This window comes from Calidris pugnax, unplaced genomic scaffold (genome assembly GCF_001431845.1).
Source record: "Calidris pugnax isolate Ruff unplaced genomic scaffold, ASM143184v1 scaffold20, whole genome shotgun sequence".
Lineage (NCBI taxonomy): Eukaryota > Metazoa > Chordata > Aves > Charadriiformes > Scolopacidae > Calidris > Calidris pugnax.
In genome coordinates this window covers 20,401,230-20,422,447 of record NW_015094510.1, presented here as the reverse complement: position 1 = coordinate 20,422,447, position 21,218 = coordinate 20,401,230, and the positions used below count along the sequence as shown (strand labels likewise).

At 39.2% G+C, this 21,218-nt stretch overlaps 1 protein-coding gene across 9 annotated transcripts in view; it reads left to right on the top strand.

The window, feature by feature from the left end:
* NBEA (neurobeachin) overlaps nt 1-21,218 on the top strand; it is a 506,029-nt gene that overhangs the window by 325,218 nt on the left and 159,593 nt on the right. For all 9 annotated transcript variants that reach the window (XM_014965903.1, XM_014965897.1, XM_014965904.1 and 6 more), the window contains 2 exons: nt 5,094-5,237; nt 20,554-20,690. In XM_014965903.1, the coding sequence (XP_014821389.1) occupies nt 5,094-5,237; nt 20,554-20,690 (281 nt within the window). The remainder of the gene's footprint in view (nt 1-5,093; nt 5,238-20,553; nt 20,691-21,218) is intronic.

Genomic DNA, 21,218 nt, shown 5'->3' with positions numbered 1-21,218 from the left:
AAGCAGCGTTCTACAGAGCAGTACATAGCAGTGATCTGCAAGGAGGAAAAAGCAACTTTGCCCTTAAAAGTTTCTGAGGAGAGCTGAGCTTCACAAAAACTGTACTTTAGCTGCTATAAAAGAGAGTTTTTAATTAAATGCAGCATTTTACTGTAAAGAGAACAGACTTTACTTATGTCAAAATGCTCCTTTAGAAGCCACATAAAACTGTAAAAGACAGTATATGAAAAAGCTTTCTTATAGAAAAGAAGAACACCATCCCATGAAGCAGATTTCCAGATGTTTGGAAACATTAGAATTTCCTGTCAGTATATTTAGGTAACATTAAAATGAGGTTAACTTTCCATTCTGCCATCTCTCTTCAAAGATCAAAGAGCGCTCACTGCATAAATTGCCTTATCGGTAATTCGTTGAAGTAAACTATGGAAACAACTTTATAAGAAGCAGTAGTCTCCTTTTGTTGGGTACAGTATGAACAAGCAAACTTTTCTTAAAATTGGACTTACTTTTTAACCTCATTTTATACTAAATACAAAGAGAAAAATTTTAAATGCTATATTTGAATATATAGTAAATGGATAGAAGTAAAGAGAGAACTGAAAAATCCATTCCTGTGTTCAACTAAATCATAGTAATTGGTGTAATGTCTAATAAAATAAGCATACATAAACGTAAATGTAATCAACAATATGTTACATTTGTATGGCTAATTTTAAAATTTTATTTAGGGATGATTTTGTGGGTTTGGACACTTATAGTATCTTTGAAATTTAGATTACATCCTTAGAACCTGTTGTGACCTACAGAACCCAACAGGGATTTTGTTGATTTAACTGAAAATAGAGAGGCAAAAATTTGGATGTTACAAAACCCCCCCACACACCCCCAAAACATTTAAATATTACCTGTATTAAATACTTCTAGAGGCTGTAGCTGCAAAATAACATGAGATTCTCCTGTTCTTAGGAAATTATTAAGCTTTAGTGGGGGTTTTGCTATAGGGGGTTTTTATCTGCTTAATAATTTCTGTCTAAGAAAAAGTGGTGCTACTGGAAGAGAGATTAGTAAATTTTTGGCAGTACTGTACAAGTTTACTGTGCAGCTCATATAACCTTTTAGACATATAGAATACACACCTTTTAATGGAGGTTGGGGTTTTGTGGAGGAGTGCTGGTTGGTTTCTTTAATTTCTTTTAAAGATGAGCTCTTTTGAGTTATCCTGAAGCTACTATAGAAAGCCAGCTTATAATATGCACATTAAAAATATTATCAAGATGATAACAGGTGAAAAAAAAGATGGGTTTTTTTTTAATTTCTTATCTAGTCTTATTCGTACACTATCCTGAAATATCTTTAAAGCAGAGCCTTCAAGTTTTAAGAAATTAAGGCACCAACTTCAGCTGGACTTCAGTGTGAGCTGAGTGACTTATTTCTTTTAACTTCTTTGCAAAATGTAGCTTTAAGAAATACTTCACTGCTTATTCCAAAGCTTTTTTCCAAATCCCAGTCTAGAAAAATATCCCTTAAGAAGGAGCTCAGTAACGACAAGAACTGATAGCATCTGCCAGTTCCAATTCTGCACCCCAGTGTCAACATGTTGCTTCCTTGAAATTATATCTAGTTTAATTTTATTTTTTTTTCTATTTTAATGGATTTGAAGCATTTTCTAATCATACTTAGGAACCAACATTAACATAATTCCCTATTGTGTCTCTAAAATACAAACTCCTTGTGTCCTAAAAGAGTTTCAAATGAAATATCTGGAAATGAATTTCATTTCATAGTAATTTTTCTGGGGCTTTGAAAATATAATTCGAGTTTTGATTTTTTTTCAAATATGCTGAAATATCAAGTATTCATTTATTCATCTCTCCTTTTTATATCATTGTTAACAATACTAGACATAGTTTTATGTCATATAATTTTTTATTCAGTTTGTTGTCTGGTTTTAAAGAGACAAGTTGTTTCTCTTTTTACTGTTATTTGGAGAGGTTCTCTTATTTAAAAACCTTTTTGAAGTTGTCTTGAAATATAAAAATAGAACATCTGTGACAGATCTGTTTTGAACATATTTCACATTTCAGGATCCAAGGAGATCTGGTGGTCTGTGGTATTCGCTTGTTAATTTCTTGATGAATGGGTAGAAAGGCCACGAAGTGCACTCAGTACAGCACGTCTTCCGAAGATAGATGATCTCAAATAAATTCTATTCCCAATCAGTTTTTGATTTGTTAGGTGTTAAACCATTTCTTTGTAAGGACAGTGTTTACAAGCCTTGTAATGAGACAGCCCTGTGAGACCTTACTCTTCTTGCTGTAATTTTGATAAATGGAACTCTAATTCATAAAGGATATAGTGATTGAAGGGCAACTCTGGGTCTCGTACACTTTCATTTAGATAAATGTTTGGTACAGTACAGCAAAACTGAGGTGCACTCAACAAAGTGATAAATTTAAACAACAGCCAAACCAGAGGTTTTTTTTCCATCAAGACAAAGAAGCGCCATTTACTATATTTCTTTTAGATAAATGTATGTTTAATATTATAAACCAGAATGGATTTTAGAGACATTTGTCTTGTTGCTAAGCTCCAAATTTGCCAAACTAATTTAATGCCTTCTACTCTGCCACATTTCTCACATTGGTGTATGGAACTATTTCTGTAATTTGGCAACTGGAACCCTCATCACAAGGGTTTTATAATACACTACATTTCAGGTTCTTCTGATGCATTGTAAGTGTTAGTAATAATTTGGGGCTTGAAACTTTTCTTGTAAATTTAAAAATATTTCTTCATGCATAAATAATTTTGAACAACTGTCACTAATCTAATCAGTTACTACAGAAACGGTTGACTCTAAGATTAGTCCAGATTAGTACTTCTGAAGTTATTCATTTGAAGATTATCACATAATATAAAGCTCAAAAACTTTTGTAACGCTCACTAGAACTACCAAAAAGGAAGAGAACAGTATTTTCATGCTTCCTTCCTCCACCATGTTAGTTCATCTCGGGCCCAGTCTCCTTTAGTGTCAAATGCTTCACAGCAGGAGCTATTACTTGTGTCAAATGATGCTAAATTCCCTTGTAGTAAACACAAGCGTAACAAGATCCTGATCTAGCGATTAAATACTCAGGACAATTCTGATGTAATAAAACTGACGGTCTGTTGCAGCACATTACTCCTTTGAGTTTTTCCAAACTCCTGCAATTCTTGCTCCCTTTCATGAATTGAGAAGGAAAAAAAAAAACCTACCAACCAAACAAAAAGAAAACCCAAACCAAATAAAAAGCCAAAAGCTTGGTAATAATACTGAAAACTTTTCCAGCTGTTAGTTACTTGATTCCATTTTAAATTGGATGAATAATTACAGTTAGTTGTACTAAGTAGTAGACTGTGCAAGTAAGGTAGTAATCACAGCCTAATAACTGAACACAACAAAACACTGTGTATTGGTGTATGTCAGCACTGGTGTTGTCTGAATCTACATCAGTATCAGTATGGTCTTAATGGAGAGCAACAAGTAGGAAGATGAGAGAGGCTGTCTTTAATTTGGGGGTTGGTGAAAAAAAATGGTTAATATTAGCCAATGTAAAATGTGAGTTTGTCTCAGCCTGTGGTGGAGTCCGAGACCAAGTGTCATACTAATAGCCATCTTCAAACACAGTAAACACTCTCACAAAAAAATATGCCTCCAGCATTTTTATTTATATGGTGTGAGTTTCCTCTGCACAAACTAATTAAAACTCATATAAGAGTAGGACATAAAATCGTAACACCTTCCCCACCATTTGTAATAATAAAACTGCCTGACACACCAGTTCCATTCCGTGCATGGAATGGAACTTCAATAGCCTATCTGCTTGCTATAGTCCTCCTAGTTGTCCTGTATTAATATGAAACCGTGAGTCTTATATTGGTCTTTACCACATGATTTTACATCTGCCAGAATAGTATTCACCATGTGAAGTTCAGGCATTATGGAAGACAAACAAAATCCACACGTGCCTGGTTTTGCTCAGATTTCACTCACGGCTCTGTAGCTTAGTAGTAAGCAAATTTCCAAATTATCATACAGAAAGGAGGGGTTAGGTTTGGGTTTTATTCTTGGTTGACCAAACTGGAGATGCCCATATCTTGTACAGTCCAAGGTGAAGATGCAGGGGTTTCTGTTTAGGATAAACAAAAAGCTTTTTCTCCTAAGGCTACTTTGACTCTGTAGTACTGCAAACAAAACTAAGGACCTCTCCCCACCTAAGAAACACTGTGCAGATGTCACAACAGTACATGAAAGCTGTTTATGATATGAAAGCTACTATAATTTGACCACACTATGATTAATTTCTTACGTCGTGCAAGTCAACTCTAACAAACGCTAGTAGGATCTTCCCAAAATGTAAGATGGTATAACTCCTGTCATCAGTCTAAATAGAAAGGGTCAGTACCCTTACCTCAGAAAGGGTAAGACATTCCTGTGAAGTCCTTTGAGGTAATTGGCACATGTCCATACATCAACATTTTTACTGTGCTCTTTAAACACACACACACAGATGCACACCAAAGTTTCCTCATCATGTTTCTCCTTTTTTCAATCTTTTGTGAATCTCTGCATAGCCTACCTTGTTTTTACTCTATGTTGAGATAACCCACCTCCTACTTCACCAACCTGTTCTTCCTATTTCTAAGATGAAAATCATGACAGATTTTGAATTCCCAGAAGCAACTCCTTTATTAGAGTAGGTGGTTTGAGCTCTCAGAGGTCAGTCAGAATCAGGACAGCGGGAACCCAGGAGAAACTCCTCCTCAATTTCTTGCAGGTGAAAAACTAATGGAACAACACTGAACATAAAGCAAATAGCAATTATTAAAAGCAGGAGAGTCTTTGTGAAACAGTTTGTATTTTATTCAAGATATATTCTGAAAGACAGAATAAGGCTGCATATTTTGTAAACCTTGATAAAGTTTTTTAAAATGTTCCTTCCCTTTTTCGATAAAGATGATTTATACTGTATTTTTTTTTACTACTTGACTGTGGTTGTTTTATGTTTAACATTTTATCCAGCTAAATTCACAACATTTGTAACTTTTTTTAGGCACTGAAGAGGATGTAGTGAAGTCAAAGAAAACTTTCCGAAGTCAAGCTGTGGTAAATCAGAATGCAGAAACTGAGCTTATGCTGGAAGGAGATGACGACGCTGTTAGCCTGCTCCAAGAGAAAGAGATTGACAACCTTGCAGGTAATTATATTTTTCTTTACAACTAAGATATGAGCCAAGAGGCTCTTTTAAACTTGATAATTCTTAACCTCTGTGGTTGGTGTCTTAATATTGGCAGGGAAGTATACAACTACAGGACAGATTCTTTGTGTTCTAGATTTAATATGATGTCCTACTTCCATGAACTAGGGGAATTGATTACAAAGACTGTGCTTATTGCACAGTCTTTCAGCAGAGATGTGAGAAATAGCAATACTTCAAATGCTTTTATTACTGCCAGTGACTTCTTGTTGAAAATTCTATAAAACCGCTGTGGGAACGGCTCTTTTTTCTGGTTAAAATGGAAATGCGGGCTAATTCCACAGCTCAAGGTTTTGTGAGTCAGAGTGTGGCTGTGCTCATTCATGACCTGATCCCAAGTGCCACGCAGCTTGTGGAGAAACACCTGTGCTCCTGCTGGCACCCACTTCTCTCACTGGTGGAGTTAAGGGGCATCTGCAGTGTCTCAACCCATCTGTCACAGCGAGGGAAAAAGTTGTCTGTTGTAAACAGGGTCTGAGAAGGAACGAAATTGTAACCTAGCTATGAACTTCCCTGGTTAGCAGATGAGCTGGGAATGAATCCTCCGTAAAAACGTACATGGCAGATCCCTTCTGGTCCCTTCTCCCTGTGTGAGGGTACGCAGTGAGGTCTCAGTTTTATCTGTCTTCTAGCAGGTTACAGTTCTGTTACAGTTCTGTCTGCAATACTATCTTTCCTGTGGGGAGGTAGTCTGGAAAGAAAGGCATGTTGAAAGTACACTCTCCTCTCAGATGAGATAAAAACGTGAGAACTGTGAAATGCAGTATGAATTTTTTATATTTTTAAAATACCTTTATTAAATTACCGCACTAAGGGGAAGTTTTGTCATGTCTCAGGGGTTTTTTCAGTATAATTGAATTTCTGGAATAGCTACCTTTGCTCCTGCACTTTCTTCTGATGGCAAAGTAGAAATCTGTAGCAAAGATCATAAATGGATGGTAAAAACAAAACAAACAAACAAAAGCAAAAAATGCCAACATTAATCTCATACTTTAAAACCAGAGCAGAGCTGAGGGGGGAAGTAAATGCTTTTATTTGGGAGCAACTTTCAGTATATGATTATACCAGTTAATATGTCAATCTGCTTGCATTCTCAATCTACAGCTAACCATCGCTGAGACACTGTCGTCTTAAGTCAATAAAAGAGTGCGTCAAGCAGGACCATTAGTGGGATAATTTGATCTATGTTCCTTTCTCCTTTAGAAGGAAAACTCGGCACTGCTTTGGCTAAGTTCTTATATCTAAGAACAGTGCTTCCAAGTAAATATGCATACAATTGCTATAGTTTAAAGGCTGCAATATGCAATGATATTGAAATATTGATTAGAACTGCAAAGTGGACGTGAAAAATTCTTGCCCAATCTGGCAAATCTCATAGTCAGCTATGAAGTTCTTGTATGTGCCCCAACAGTGCCATTTCGTTCAAGCACACTGATGCAATACAATCCCTATAACTCTCTCTGTAAAAACCAAGTATTTCAATCCTTAGGTATTTATGTGTAATATGCCCTTTTGCTAGAGATCACGACACGTATGACATCCCCTGCTCCTTCAGGACATGGACAGTAATTCTAGTCCTTTCCTTTTACATTTTGTAGAAATTGGGAGCTATTGTCAGTGTTTGAAAAACAGAAATTATAGAAGTAGAAACAAATTTACTTTTAAAATATGGACAGGACATCTGTCCTAAAGGTGTCAGAAATGAGCCTTTGTGTTCCCTATCAACGCTAACAGGGCAAGCAAGGCATCTCCCAGGGTGGTGAGGTGATGTGGTAATGGTGCTGTATGTGTACCAAAAACTGTGAAGTTCTCAAAAAGAGACCACATTCCACTACCTCATTCTTACTATCAAATTAACAGCAGCCGTTGCTACTCAACTCTTGTTTATTTTTGGAATTTTAGGCATAAAACCTTGGTTGTATGCCTAAGAATGTTAAAAGAACCTCTGACAGCTCTGAAGAGCGAGTCCTGATAAAGCCACACTGTCCATTCTTGTCTAATTCTAAAGAGTGATGTAGATTCAGTGTATGTGATCTGGAAACCTTTGAGATATATCAAGTTATGGTATATCACAGCATCATTTATATCTAGTTACTGTTCAGTGTGAAATGATATGTAGGAATTTCTAAATGCAGATATGCCTCCAGTTTAACTTTAAATCTTAAATCAATTTAAACCTGGTTTACAACGATTTGGATTGTCTCAGTAAGGGGATGGGAATTAAAAAAGATCATTATAAACCAGGTTTAAATTGATTTAAGATTGTCCCCATTTAACTAAAACAATTTAACATCGTTTATTCTGTGAAACTAAGGCACCGTTTAAAAAGACGAGACCTTAGGTTTTGGAAAACTTTTAACTAAGAGAATATAAATATTACAGTATTTTGATTTGCGAAGTTAAAACTAAAAAAAGGAAAGTTTGAAACAGATTGGGACTGTTCATACAAAGCTATCTGTACATACCTTTTGTTCCAGAGACTCTTTATAGTTTTTCATCAACCATGTGGCACAAATCAATGTAAAGTTCACTTTGATAAATTACATATGGGATGGAGAATTTTTAAATAATTATAGTCTGAATATTTTTATTATATAATCTTAGTATTCCATATGTTGCAATGGCAGTCGGTCAGATTTCATTATATTAAGTAGCATTTTAATAAAATATAAAAATCAGATTCCATGTTATTATGGTCTTAGAATTATGACTTCTAAGTTTGCATCAAGATTTTTAACTAAAGCAGTATTTTAAACCATCTTTAACTGTCTTACAGTATGAGTATAGAAAGATGCTGTTCTTGTTTTAGCATTTTCGTATTAAAATATTTTACATTTTTCTGTTCCAGTTTTAGCTCCTTTTCTTCCCAGACTGTTCACTTCAAGAGGCAAGTCACATCTCTGTTAGAACTAATGATTGAGATAGCTCAGTCAATTTTAACAGTTTTCTAATATATTGTGAATCTGTGAGTAATACAATCAAATCCACTGTAGTGAGTTGATATTACTAATTCTTCTCCTTCTCTTTTCCTTTTCTATTTTCTAATGCTGCAGTAGGGCTCTTAAATACTTACCTTTTCTCATAAGAACCTGAGAATGTAAATTTGCTAACAGTTTGTCTTCTGCTTAGCGGGTGATTTTTTCAAAATGAAAAATATGTGGATGTATTCTAATATCGTAAGCCGGCATTCTCAAAGGGAAATATGTTTTAATAGATAATTAATATTCTTTCCTAAACCTTTTTTTTTTTAAAACACTGATCTTGCACTAAAATAGGTCCTAAAAAAAACCCGAAACAGAGTAAATGTTGAACCGCTCAAGTTTTATGAATTTTACATTTTAGAAATATGTTCTTTTCTCTTTGTTGTGAAGTTGCAGTTGACTTGCTGAAAATTGTTCGTGCACATCCAAAAGCAGTATTTAGCCTTAATGGCATTTTTGAAAGATACATGTCCTCTAACTGGAGCACATTTCATCTACTTGGTCAGATGATGGTGGCAACAGCAAATAGGCCCCAGCCAAGCAAAGTATCCCTGACAAAGTCTTTTGCTACTCTCTAAAGAGTGGTTTCTAGGAAGAAAAAAGGAAACAAAGATAGGAGGATATGAGGCTTTGAGTTATTTTAGGAAGACAAAAGGCTTTGGCAGGCATCTGTCTGGTTACTTGCATGGGCTCAATCAAATCAGAATCTGACTTCCTCATAAGCCATGGTGAATTACAGCCTCACAGGAGTCTTGCAGGAATAAATGCATATTAATTGGTCTGTTATATGAGGAGATTGAGCTACTCATCCAAATAAACCCAAGGAAAGCCACTAACTGCCTTCAATGCATCTTAGTCTTAACGTATCTTAACCTTCACTACAGAATCTTCCCTTCTTCTTGGACATCTGTCTCTGGGTGAAAGGAAACCCCCCACAATGCAAATGTGCCAGGAAGGTTTGAGTGAAACGCAGCATCCCAGTATTGCCCTAACTTTAAGCAACCCTGAACTCCAGTGTAGAAATATTTCTAGAAAGCCACATTACCACTGCTAAACAAGGGCTGATCTTTTTTCCAAGCCAGCATAGATAGCTAGTCCACATTGGCTTGAGGACTAAATGCCATAAGCCCTCTGTCCAGACTGCTTGGTATTGGGCTGAATGTATTGACTTACTGCCCTTTCCTAAGGAGCACACTGGGTCATGAGTATTTGACAGCTTGTATTATTATTAATGAGATATAAGACCTTTCACTTCCAGGTCATCTGTTTGAAGTCCAGACAAGACTGGTGGTAACCAAACATTATCAACATCTGTTTTGTGGCCTATGCAAAATAAGCCTTTTGTCTCATTTCAGACAAACTAACAGAAATAATCATGACTTTGAGCAATTTCCAATTGAAAAAATATTTGAAGCTGTCATTAGAGGAAACTGGAATAGTGCCAAAAATTCTACTACACATAGTTAAAATTGCATAGCAGTACCAAAAAAAAGTAAATCATTTAGCCCTTAGGGAAATTTTCTATTCCAGGTTCCAACAAAGGACTCATTTACATTTCTGAAATTATTTCGAAGCTTTGCATAGGACCAGATGCAGTAATAAAAACACTAACACACAAAGGAACTGCATCTAAAGATACAAAAAACTCACAAAATAAGTATTTGGGATGGAAAAATTAAATACAATTGACTCATCTTTGTATATATAATATGCATTTAATATTTATACATATACATATTTAGTTACAGTAACATTTCATAGAGCCAAAATTTGACACTGAGTGTTCTTTACAAGAGTTGACCATTGTAAACAATCTCTGGTAAGCAAAGCTGTTTGCAACTTTTTCTTACTTATTCTTAAGGAGTAATGGAGGGGCATATTTTCTTGGTTTTAATTCTGTTTCCATCTCAAAATTATTTTAAGGTATGTAGGATCATTTCCATATTTTTTTTAATGGAGTTAGACAAATGGTAGATTTTCTTAATTAAAGAAAAGAACAGTAACTTGGATCTCTACAGAGAAGGCAGATATTCAAATTATTAGATTTTGCAGGCAAAAAAACCAACCCATTGTTTCTTTGGAGCCAACCAGAGGAAGTTTTGTTACATTATCTGCTGTCAGAGTAATGGGCTGAAAGAAAGGACCAAATAGCACATTGTCTCCAGCAGTGATCACATCCAGGAGGTTGTAGAAGAGAGGAGAGCAATCATTTTCATCCCTCTCAACTCCTGGAGGGCGAAGAATGACAGTGGTTCTGAGAGTGGTCTCATCTTCCCTCTCCAGCCCTTCTCCTCCCTCCCTGGTGTGTCCTCTCCTACGAGGGTGGGGGAACCCTGCCACCCATCATGTGCTCTCCTAATACAGCAGTTGCCCGTAGTGGCTCTGGTGGTCTGTGGAGGTCCCAGGGGGTAGAAAGCAGCAACTACAGGGGAAGCCCTGGAAGAACTGTAACAAGTATGCAGTGATGCTTTCTAATAATTCTCTCTTGGTCTGTGACAGCTTGTACCTTTGAGGCTTCCAGAGTCAGAGGTAGTAACTGTTCTCTTATTTTTTTCTCCATTTTCCCTCTCCCCTCTCTGTTGTACTCTCTTTCTCTCACTCTCTTTTTCTCTCTGTCTGGAGGTGGCTTAAGGTACCTTAAACTTTTCCACGCTTTATGTTTTTCATTCTTTAAGAAAGTATGTACGTATACGTGCACACATAAATACATCAGTTAGACTGCAAAAATCAAAGTTTCATTAGAAAACACCAAAAATATCTTAATATTTCTCCTAGTTTTTCAAGCTTCTCAATGGAAACTATTCACTGAATTCAGCATGCACTACTGAGTAGTTTTCTCCCCTCAGACGTCATTTTTCTTGCAAATTAGTGTTCAAGATAGGAATTTCACAGAGGGAGTTGCTTGTTTGGGGAAGGGACAGGAATGTGGAAGAGTGATTCTTTTTCCCTTTTTATGGTAGACACTTCCAAACATGGAAATTTAATTCAGCCAGATTTCCATGGTTTCTGCTTATTATATATTCAGATTTTGATCCTCGAGTCTAAGTATAAAGAAGAAAAACATATTTGTGTGAGATTAATTTAGAGTATAGATTCAGGCATAAACTGAAAACAGTTATACTTTTGATATGTAGTTGGCTTTCACATTGAAAACAAAAAAAAAGGCCTCACAGTTTCTATAACATACCATTTTTAGACATCTCAGTGTTTATTCTAATCATTTTTCCACATTACTATCCAAAATAGCTTAATATTTTATAAGGTGGTTGTCAGTCAGATACGATAGTGCTTCTAAGCACAGCTTTGAGGAGCTCTTCTTTTTGTACCTCATTCCACCCTGCTCTGAGTATCTCCAACTTTTAAAATGGCAGCTGAACTTCCTGCTTTCCAGGCTTTAAAATTAAATCAATCCTAACTTTGTTGGTTGTATTTATGAATGGCTGTGAGAGCGCTTCATGGCCTCTTACTGTCCACTCATACCAGTCTATGTAAAATTCTTTTTTTTTTCCCATAACTTGCAAGACTCTTTTTATTTGAAATTTCAAAGGCTGCAAAATTAGACTACAATGGAGCCTATGACCACACACTTGCCTAGTGCATAGGTCTGTAGCTTCTCCCTTGTCGTGAGGTACCACACACCGGATGAAGCTGATTAGCTTATCAAAGGTCAAGCTGATGAAGTACCTGATATATAGGAGAGAAACGAGAAACTGCAGGAAGACAGACCTTGACATAAGGAACAGACTCCACCATTCTGCACCTCATTTCATCTTCACTGTGCAATTGGTTCCCATGTAAAAATACCAGTATACAATCTTCAAAATAATGTACAGGGACAGACCTACATAGATTAGTGGCAAGAATGTATCCAGAGTTGTATTAACAGTACCTATGTTAAACTAAGCAGTTGCATTGACCTATGGACAGGATTTTTGCTTTTTTGCCTTTTTTTTTTTCTTTTTTTTTTTTTTTTCACTGGTGTTGTACAATCAAGCTAAAAAAATCAGTCAACATAACAGTTAGGTTAGTTTTGGTTTCAATAGCCAGAAATTGTACAAGAGGCAGCCTCATCCAGTGCATTTTGACAGTCCTCACTGGTAGCCTGTTATGTGAGTGCTTTTAGCTTGGCTTTCTAAAGAAACAAGGTTTATGTGAGCATCCTCTGTCAGCCTCTGTCTTTGCAACTTCTGAACCTGGAAGCCATTTTGAACAAACTTTAGCAAAGGTGTAAGCAATAAAATTCCTGCAATTAAATCAGGTTGTTAAGGAAAAAAGCCTACACAACAGAGCCTGCCACATTGGTTCTCCTTTTATTAGGTACCAGACAATCTTTGTGGGAGGGTCTTCAGAAGTTCCCTAACTATGGGAAAGCAAAATATGCCATCAACCAGTAGACACAGTTACACTAGAAAACATTCTCTATTGGTTCTTGTGGTGTTTAGAGATACTCGTATTTTCAGAATATTTTGAGGTTGCAACTATTGCACCTTAGATGATTCTTCCAAATATACCTAGCAAGTTATATTCCTAGGAACTTATATTTTCTTCCCCCACTCACCAAATAAGTGAACTTTAAACATCACAAGTTAGCTAAACATAACACTTCCCTTTACTATGGTCTCAAGAAATATAAAGCTTACAGTTTATCCTGGAGAGCTTTTCCAGAATGGAGTTTTTTTTTTTTTTTTTTTTTTTTTTTTGCACTGGTGTTGTACAATCAAGCTAAAAAAATCAGTCAACATAACAGTTAGGTTAGTTTTGGTTTCAATAGCCAGAAATTGTACAAGAGGCAGCCTCATCCAGTGCATTTTGACAGTCCTCACTGGTAGCCTGTTATGTGAGTGCTTTTAGCTTGGCTTTCTAAAGAAACAAGGTTTATGTGAGCATCCTCTGTCAGCCTCTGTCTTTGCAACTTCTGAACCTGGAAGCCATTTTGAACAAACTTTAGCAAAGGTGTAAGCAATAAAATTCCTGCAATTAAATCAGGTTGTTAAGGAAAAAAGCCTACACAACAGAGCCTGCCACATTGGTTCTCCTTTTATTAGGTACCAGACAATCTTTGTGGGAGGGTCTTCAGAAGTTCCCTAACTATGGGAAAGCAAAATATGCCATCAACCAGTAGACACAGTTACACTAGAAAACATTCTCTATTGGTTCTTGTGGTGTTTAGAGATACTCGTATTTTCAGAATATTTTGAGGTTGCAACTATTGCACCTTAGATGATTCTTCCAAATATACCTAGCAAGTTATATTCCTAGGAACTTATATTTTCTTCCCCCACTCACCAAATAAGTGAACTTTAAACATCACAAGTTAGCTAAACATAACACTTCCCTTTACTATGGTCTCAAGAAATATAAAGCTTACAGTTTATCCTGGAGAGCTTTTCCAGAATGGAGACTAGAAGAAATCAAAGCTGAGGGCTCACATCTTTCATTTCATTTCTAATCAATTGAGCTCTATTGGCATGACAAGGTACACAAGCTGGACTGCATAAGATATCTGTCAAGTCTTGTTCACTCAGACTGGCAACTGGGATTTGAACCCTCATGTTCCTGACTCTTTACAGTGAGTTCCTGTTTTGGTGGTATACTGCTATAGCAGGATGCTCTTTCTCCTTTCTTCTTCCACCATTAAACATGCTTTTCTAAGGTGGGTTTTTTCTCTCACCTTTTGATTAAATAGACAGCTATGGTGGCACTCTCAGAGGGGCAAACTGGCACATATGTAGCATGTTCAGCATCACTTAAGGTTTTCTAGGTTAAAAAAAAAAGTACCTTAAGTTATACCTGAAAATGAGGAGAAGCCAGTGCAGGTCATAGTGCATTAGTGTAGTATAGTCACATCTGGATGCACTGCTTAACAATCAAGTTCTTAGTTTCTAAACCAGCTTAAATTACTCAGTGCTTCCAAGGTATAGCTTCAGGCAGAGCACACTGTATGATTCTAATTTTGAAGTGGCAAATGTATTCATTGCAGTAGTGAGGTCCCTATCCCAAACATTTAAGTTTCTGGCCAGCTGTGAATCATTAAGGGGAGTCTTGATTATTATTAATACCTGATCATCTGGCAGGTTGGTGCTCGAACACGTCCTGGAACAGCACTAAACCCAAGTAAGCCACTCGGAGCTTTAGCTCGTTTCAGAGGTTTTCATGTATGCCACAGAGCAAATCAGACTTTACCTGCAAAAGAGGGCAAAAGTTGATTTTCAGACTTGCTTTAGGCTGTTAGACACACAGGTAATTGTTCCATGGGACCTCCAGTAAGAAGATACCTAATAAGATTGACTTTGGTACGGTATTGAGCTTGTCTCTATATATTCTGTGACCGTTCTACTAAGTGGTTACTTTCTATCAGGCTTTGAACAACATAATGAGATATACTAGGAATATTGTGAAATACATTTTCCCTCAGGAAGAAGTACTATTTTATATTTTTCTTTCAATGTGACCAGGAAGGTATGGAATTCAAGTAATAATTTACCTTGAAAGTGCCTATGTCACTTAACTCAAATGTATGGAAAGTATGTATATGTTTGAGAGAAAATTACTCTTTTTTTCTTAAGCAACAAGATCTAATCATTTTCACAATCTCATCAAAAATGTATATTTATTTCTTACTATTTTATTCGCAGTTGTAATATGTAAGATTATTTTTGTTTACATTTTCTTTTTAATCAAACACATTTGTTTGCTGTTATGGCACCACTTAAGAGAATTGAGTTGCTGTAATTGTTTAGTTATTGTTGTTGAAAAAGACCATTGAAGTTGATCTTTGATGTTAGTAGTACTGTTACATGCTTTATGGAGGAAAGGGGGGGAAAAAGTGGGGAAAATTTTGGATATCAGGGCCTATCCACACTGGCAATGACATTTAGACAAACAATAAAAATCAATCCCTCTTGCACAATATGAAACATATGATTCTGCAAGAGTAAAAAGCCAACAAAGTAAGCTTGGATATCTCTGAAAACAGGGGAAAGGAATTGGGGTTGTTATTCAGTGGGGGAGGAGAAAAACAAGATTATAGCCATGTTTAGACTTAGAATCTGGTTTTTGCAATCAAAAAGTTGTGCAAATTATTCTCTTTATTGAAACTGTTGAAAGTGATATGTAAAGGGAGTTGTATATATACTTTCTTATAAAAGCCTTGGCTTGAGTGAAGGATTTAGTCCCTGTATCTGCTATAGTGGAGAACAAATTGGGGGCAACCATCCTCATGTAAGTTCAATGTATTTACTGCAGAAGTCTTTTTAAAGGGTAATTTGGATCAGATTTATGGCGACAATAGAAACAAAAAAGACTAATTTCTGTGAATTGTTTTTTAGGAATCTTACGTTGTTTACTTGTTATTTACATGGCAGTGCATGTATTATATTAATGATGTTAATTGGTTGAAATTTTCTTCTGACAACAGAGCTTCTCCCAAAGGCTTCTGGTGCCTATACCTGTTTCTGCTTGTATGCTATGTGATTTATATTACAAGAAACTGAAGGTTTTGTGTGTGTTACATGTAAATTGTTTCGAGTATAAAGATTTCCGCTCATTTTTAATGCAAGTTAGTGTCAGATACACTTGGCTTTAAAGTGCTGAGGGAATTTCAGTTGTCGTATTTCAGGTACTTTGTAAGGGATTTTTTAAATAATTATTCTTAATATTTAAAATTCGTATCTAAGTATCATATAAAATTACAAATTGTAGTTTATGCAAACTGTTTTACACAGTAAATTTATTAGTTTCAGCTAATCTGTTAAATAGTATATACAAAAAGATTGATATGTTTTTTCTTTTAAAATTTTGTCAGCTAAAAATTAAACATGACAATATTCACTGCTTTTTTTCAGAGTAATTACTAGGAGGTTGTAGAATTAAATTAGTCTAGCTGATTGGATATGTTTTGAAAGTACTTGTCCCAGCTATTATTTTTTTCATCTATAAGTAATCACCAAAATATTATTTTCAAAGTTATACTTTTAAGCCTGCAGCAGGTAAATTGCTTATTTTCATAATTCAGCATCTAAACGCATATATCTTATCCTACTTAGGAGTAATTACGCCCAATCATCTTAGCAGATACACCTCTGGTGTAATTTTCAGGCTCATAAACGTAACACTTCTTTAGCTCTTGCAGTTTGAAATAACAAGTTCAAAACACCACTTTTTTGGAGCTTTCCTTGAGAGGTGTAATTTTACCGGTATTGCTTTAGCAGATAGCAAACTGTCACCTGATAAAACTTCTCACTTGCTTTGACTTTCTTTACTTGAACTTGAAAAATACAGAGCCAAGACACAAGAACTAAATACAAGAATTGAAGTCTCTGTTTAACAAAAATTAACGGAGGGGAGGAGAGAGATTACATTCTGCTGTTATTCACTGGGACCTCCTAATCCCACAATCATTTACTTTTGGAAAGAAAATATTATTTTTAAATGTATATGTGTGGTAGCGTTTGTTTTAGAAATGTAAATCACATGTGCCGACCACAGGGATCAGGCAGAGCGGAAAATTCCCCATTTGAACAGATTACAAGACCTGTGGATCCGAAGCGATTTCTGGTCTGGTTTTAAGGCCAGAACTTCTTTGTTAGGTCTCTCCCTCTCTGCCCTGGGCCGCCCCGGCCGCTTCAGAGAGGTTCGGAAGAGGCAACGAAATAGAGCCTGAAAAAGAGATGCTCTGGCTCCAGAGTCTCGACAGCTGAAGCGCTCTAGACAGCGTGTCCTCTCCACAAACCCCGAGCTGCCCGGTGAAGCGGAGCAGCCACCGGTTGGCTTTTCCCCCGGAGCCGGCGGGGAAGCGCCCTCGGTCTCGCCGGCGGCGGCTCTTCATCCTCCCGGGGGAGCGCCCGGCAGCATCCCCGTGTGCCGCTGCCCCGGGCAGCACGGCTCCCGGTGCTCCCGGTGCCCCTCCGCTTCTCGGGGGCCACAGCCCAGCCGGGAATGCGGATTTACATCCCCCGGAAAAGCGCAGCCCGACGCCGCCGCCGCCGCCGCCGAGGGGCCGGGGTGAGGCTGGTCGGCGGAGCTCGTTATCTTTCCCGCATGCGAATGAGCCCGTCCCGCAGCTCTTGGCTCAGGTGTGCCCGCCTTTTGTTTCATTAGACTCTCAATTGGGTTCGGGAAAGGGGACCCCAAAGCTTCCCCGTAGCTCGGTGCCATATGGAAAATCTGCAGTATTTTGATTATGCTCTATGTAAACATTTTAATATCGGATCCTTAAAATCCAGAGACTATCCCAAAGGGGATTAAAACATAATCCTCTCTCTGTATAGCTGGAGTGGATTAATTTCGTATTCTCTCGGTGGCTGGCTTGCTCCCTGAAGGCTACAACAAAAAGACTCAGTGCTCCTTAAACATGCTATGGAATTGGAAGTTGTAATTGGAGATTTCCAAAGGACAAGTGTAAAAATGACACACTGTTAATACCGAATATTTTTTTCATTTCGGGCTTTCAACAGAAAAAAAAAAAATCTATGAAGATTTTTTTTCACTTAGTTTGAACACTCACTGCCCCGAAATGCCGTAATTTCACCACTGTTTATTATGCTTTTTTTTTTTTTTTATCAACAGAGAAAAGAAAAAGAAAGAAAAAAATCCAACACACAAACAAACGTTTTTTTCATCTGGAAAGTACTATAATGCTTATTCCTTGTCGCATTTTAGTACCTCTGACGTTTACATTGCAACAAATCTAGGGTGTCATTTGAGCAGAAGACAGGGCAGACGCCAAGGTGCCGGTCTGGGAGCTCGGAGCCTTTTCTCGGGAGGAGGAAGCCAGAAATCCCCGATTTCCCCTGCATTCAGTAACGGGCTAAGAAGTGAATGTCCCCTTCCCTCCACATCCACCCCCTGCTTTTGCAGCTCTGCCCCCTCCTCCAGTGCGTGAGTGCATTTCGCTAGCACACCCGCACCTATTGTCTTCTCCTGAATGTCAGATTATAGGTTTTGGCCTTTTGACCATTAAATAGCGCTGCCTTTATTTTTATTTTAGCCACACAGCACCAGGGAAAAAAGAGGTAATTGGATTAAATTGATGGTCTTTCTTCTGGGATTCAGCGAAGCCCACAAACGCCTCCTTAAAATGATAGAATATGGGGTCGTTTTCCAGGACGCATCTTCCGAAGGCGCTTTTCTTCCCGCACAAAGGCCCCGGGAGCCCATCACCGAGCGGCGGCTCCCGGCCGCGCCGCGGGGAAGGGCGAGGAGAAGGGGCTGGAGAAGGGCAAGTGCTTCTGCAGGGCAGGGAGCCGCCGGCTGCCCAGACCCCCCTTCTGTAAACACAAAAGAAAGGGGGCCTGGGGAATAGAAATCCAAATCCACTTGTAATCGTACAAGAGAATCGGGCGTAATTACTCGAGCGACCTAGATGAAGATTGATGAGGCTTTAAAGCGGCGTTTCGGATCGATCACCCTGCCCTTCGGAGCCTGCTGCAGCCGGGCTGCCCCGGCTCGGCTCGGCTCGGATCCGCTCCCTCCTCACCGCCCGGGAGGGAGGGAAGGAGGGAGGGAAGGAAGGAAGGAGGGAGGGAGGGAAGATGGAGGCGAGACGGGGAGAGCAGCAGAGCAAGCCCGGCGCATGTGATTCCGATCAGCTGACTGAGGTCAAGAGGCTACCCCGGTTTATTAGGAGATGGAAAACAATAAAATGAAGGAAAATAGAGTTTGTATCAATATTATCCAGCCTGCCACGCTGGACTGCTGAAAGCTGTCACTGAAACCCTGCGGTTCAGCTTCCCCTCGTGCGCACAGCGCATCCGTGCCTTCCTCTTTCTTTATTTTGCACCGTAAATGACAAAAACGCTGTGCGATCCGCTCTCAAATTGGGTGTTACAGTAAAGTAAAACATTAACAACATGACAGTTAGATGCGCCGGTACAGGACTAATTTGGGCTAAGTGAGTAATTGGAAGTGTTGCTCGCAAGGTCTGGTGGCGAAGCGCTGTGCGTGCGGCGCTGGGGAAGGAGGGGAGGTCGCATCCGTGCCTGGTGGCCCTGGGGCGAGCTGCAGCCCAGGGCTTGGCTGGACCCCACCAGGCCTTCCAGGCAGGGCTGCCTGCCTCCCTCCCTGCCCGGGGAGGGCAGCTGGAAGCCTGTGCAGGCTCTGCCAGCTGAGCGAGGTCTTCCTCATGGCGTGGAAGAAGTCTAACTGCGTAAACCAACCAAACCCTTTCTTTTTTTAATTTTCTTTCATTTATTTATTTATTGGCATTCACTGAGATGATCAGTTTGCCAGTTTTCTGAAAGGTGCATCCGTCGGGTGGTGTAGCCAGTTTCCATACTCAGGCTTTTATTATTATTTGTATGTCAGATGTGTGCTTGTGCATGCGTGTGGATGGGTGTGTTTGTATACGCTCATACAAATTACCCTGCACGCTTTGCTGGTTAAATCTAGAAGAGCGTTTTATATTTAATCTTTTCTTTTAATTAGCGAGCTTCCTAAACACCGTCACTGTCAGCTTTAATAGTAGATTGCATTCGTGTTGAAGATGGTGAAAAAGTGATCCCCTGTTGTCTTTTGCATTAAAGCAGAAGTTTGGTTAATTTTTTTTTTCCTGAATTAAAACCTAACAATTTGTGCGGAGAAGGCTGCCTTTTAGAATAGGTTTTCCCCATCCCATCTTTCCAGTGCCCATGCAAGCGTCTCGCTGAGGAATATATTTGAGCGAAACGTTATTACAGTAATTTTAAAAGGATTAAGTGACAGCAAGTTGAAATAAAAACGATCTTGCCGTAAATATATTTAACGATGTGTGCGTGTGGTATTGAAGTAGGTGAAAAAAAAATAAAATAAAATTACATTCTATATAATTTTTCGCGATACTTTTGGAGTTGAGAGGTGGACCCAGAGTTAAAAATAATATCCCCGGGTTTCTCAGGGCGGGTGCCGCGGGCAGGGGCTGCGGGCCCGGGGTCCGAGCTGTCTGTAACGAGTCGCCGCTATCGCACATAAACAGCTGTAGTGTTAACGAGGAGCAAAAGGGCACGAAAAGAGAAGGGACCTACTTCTAAGAGGCAGCTATTTTTCACTCTTAACCCCTCTGCGTTTCCCTGCCGGGCTGATTTATCTGGCAACCCCGGAGCTCCCAAACTCGCTCCTGTCCCGACTGCGGAGTTCAAAGCGCTTGACCGCGGGCAGGAGGGGGATAAACACGGCGGTTTACAAACAGCGTTTACGAGGGGGCTCGCCGGGCTCTGGCTCGGCGGAGGGAAGGGGAAGGGCCACCGGGGATGGGCCGGCCGGGGCGCCTCCAACCTGACGCCGCTGCCCTTGCCTTGCAGGCCCCGTGGTCCTCAGCACGCCGGCACAGCTCATCGCCCCCGTGGTGGTGGCCAAGGGGACGCTCTCCATCACCACCACGGAAATCTACTTCGAGGTGGACGAGGATGACCCGGCCTTCAAGAAGATCGACCCCAAGGTGAGTGCTGGCGGGCGGCCCCGCTCCCGGTGCCATCCCCGCTCCCGGTGCCATCCCCGCTCCCGTCCCACGTGCGCCGGGGCCGCCCCCTCCCTCCAAACCGAAAAAAAAAAAAAGAAAAAAAAAGGCAATGTATTAATGATGTTAAATCCTCTATTACTGCGGCGTGCGCGTTTTCCAGCAGCCTTTCCCTCGGTGTCTTTGTACGAAGGCGGTCAGATTTAGCAGTTAAGCCAATTGCTCTGAAATCCCTGGAGGGAGCGGCAGCCCCAGCCCGCAGCCTTCCCGAGGCGCGGCGGAGGGCTTCACCCCTTCCGAGGATAGCGGAGAATCCCCTTATTTCAAGAACGTTAGTTTCCATGTAAGAAAACACGGCGCATTTGAGTAAACACTCGGCTGAAATGCGACTTAGTGCTTATTTTCTGGGGGTAAAAAAAAAAAAATAAAAGGGGGGGAGTGAAGAAATAGCTCCATCTTCATAAAGCTTCCCTCAAAAGCGCACAGGCGGATCCATACCCTACTGCATGA